At 56.2% G+C, this 1,220-nt stretch overlaps 1 protein-coding gene across 1 annotated transcript in view; it reads right to left on the bottom strand.

The window, feature by feature from the left end:
- MONBRDRAFT_12477 (uncharacterized protein) overlaps window positions 1-613 on the bottom strand; it is a gene marked incomplete at both ends in the record, with an annotated part of 1,803 nt that extends 1,190 nt beyond the window's left edge. Inside the window, one exon of the mRNA XM_001750366.1 lies at window positions 15-613. Coding sequence (XP_001750418.1) covers window positions 15-613 — 599 coding nt within the window. The remainder of the gene's footprint in view (window positions 1-14) is intronic.
- Window positions 614-1,220: the final 607 nt, after the last annotated feature.

The raw sequence follows: 1,220 nt of genomic DNA on the forward strand, positions 1-1,220 counted from the left end.
TCAGGCCCACACACTTGACAGGTGGGTCTTGGCAAAGATGGTCCAGCCGGCTTGGGCAGCGAACAAGACTCCCTCGATAGCTAGTGTCCACGAGCATTGTGTGAACCTCGTCCATCACGAGCATGGCCAGACGCTTCTGCTGCACGAGTGTTTGCATCCACCTCATCCCATAGCCAACCAAAAAGTCGACCGTCATGACAATCACTTGAACGTTGACTTGCATGTCACGGCCATCATTCTTAGCCCACTGCGATACAATGTCAGCCTGCTCGAAGCGGCGGCACAAGTCTCTGGCAAGCTCACGAAGCGGGACTACCCACACCACGACCTTGCGTGGCTGGAGGTGAGCGAGTGTACACAGCGTCTTGCCCATGCCCGTCGGGGCCACGGCCAACAGCCAGCCGTCCTGGGCTTCGTGCCGAGTCACAGCCTGTGCCAATCGATACTGATCCCAGTCGCGAAATGTTGTCTTCCACGCTTGCCGCACACATTGAGCCAGCCAAAGCTGATCTTCATACTCTTGTTGCTGCGTGTGGTCTTTGTGCTGGCTTGGCTCTTGCTGCAAGGCCGTCGACGCAGCCTCTTCCACGGCTCGCGGCACGGCAACTGGCATATTGGAGTGCAAGCATCGACCACCTGCCAGATCCCTCTGGAAGGATTGCATAAGTGTACTCGACGATGTGCAGCTGCCGCCGCCCGTCGAGGAACCCTCTCGTACACTCTGGGTGTGTTTAGCCACCGGATTATAAGTACGGTCCCGCTGACCGTGAGTGGCATTTTCTTTTGGATATTTCCCTTCCTGTTTTCTATCGTTCTCTCCTGTGAGAGAAGTGCAATTGAACCGCTTTACTGTCTCAGCTCAAATCGTCTTTCAATAGGTTATGGGCCTCGACTGCGTGGACACTGCGTCAAGGAGCTGAAGACTTGGGTGCTTCCCATTTGAGTGCGAGTTCCCCAAAGGAAAAACCGGTGTCGAGGAGTACATCGAGAACATGGCGCTCGAGGAGTTGCCGGAGATCGTGAAGAGCATCCGCCGACAGTCGGAGCGCTGGCCTCAGTATGATGGCCATGACACGATGAAGTTGATCGAGCTGCGCGAGGTCATCAACGCCGTTTGTGACAGCTACGATGTCCCGTACCTGCCAGAGCTCAAGAGCCTGGAGGAGGAGGATTTGCAAACCGCTGCCATTATGGAGAAGCACGGGCCGGGCCCGAAGGAC

Source organism: Monosiga brevicollis, genomic scaffold (assembly GCF_000002865.3).
Source record: "Monosiga brevicollis MX1 MONBRscaffold_40 genomic scaffold, whole genome shotgun sequence".
Classification (NCBI taxonomy): Eukaryota; class Choanoflagellata; order Craspedida; family Salpingoecidae; genus Monosiga; species Monosiga brevicollis.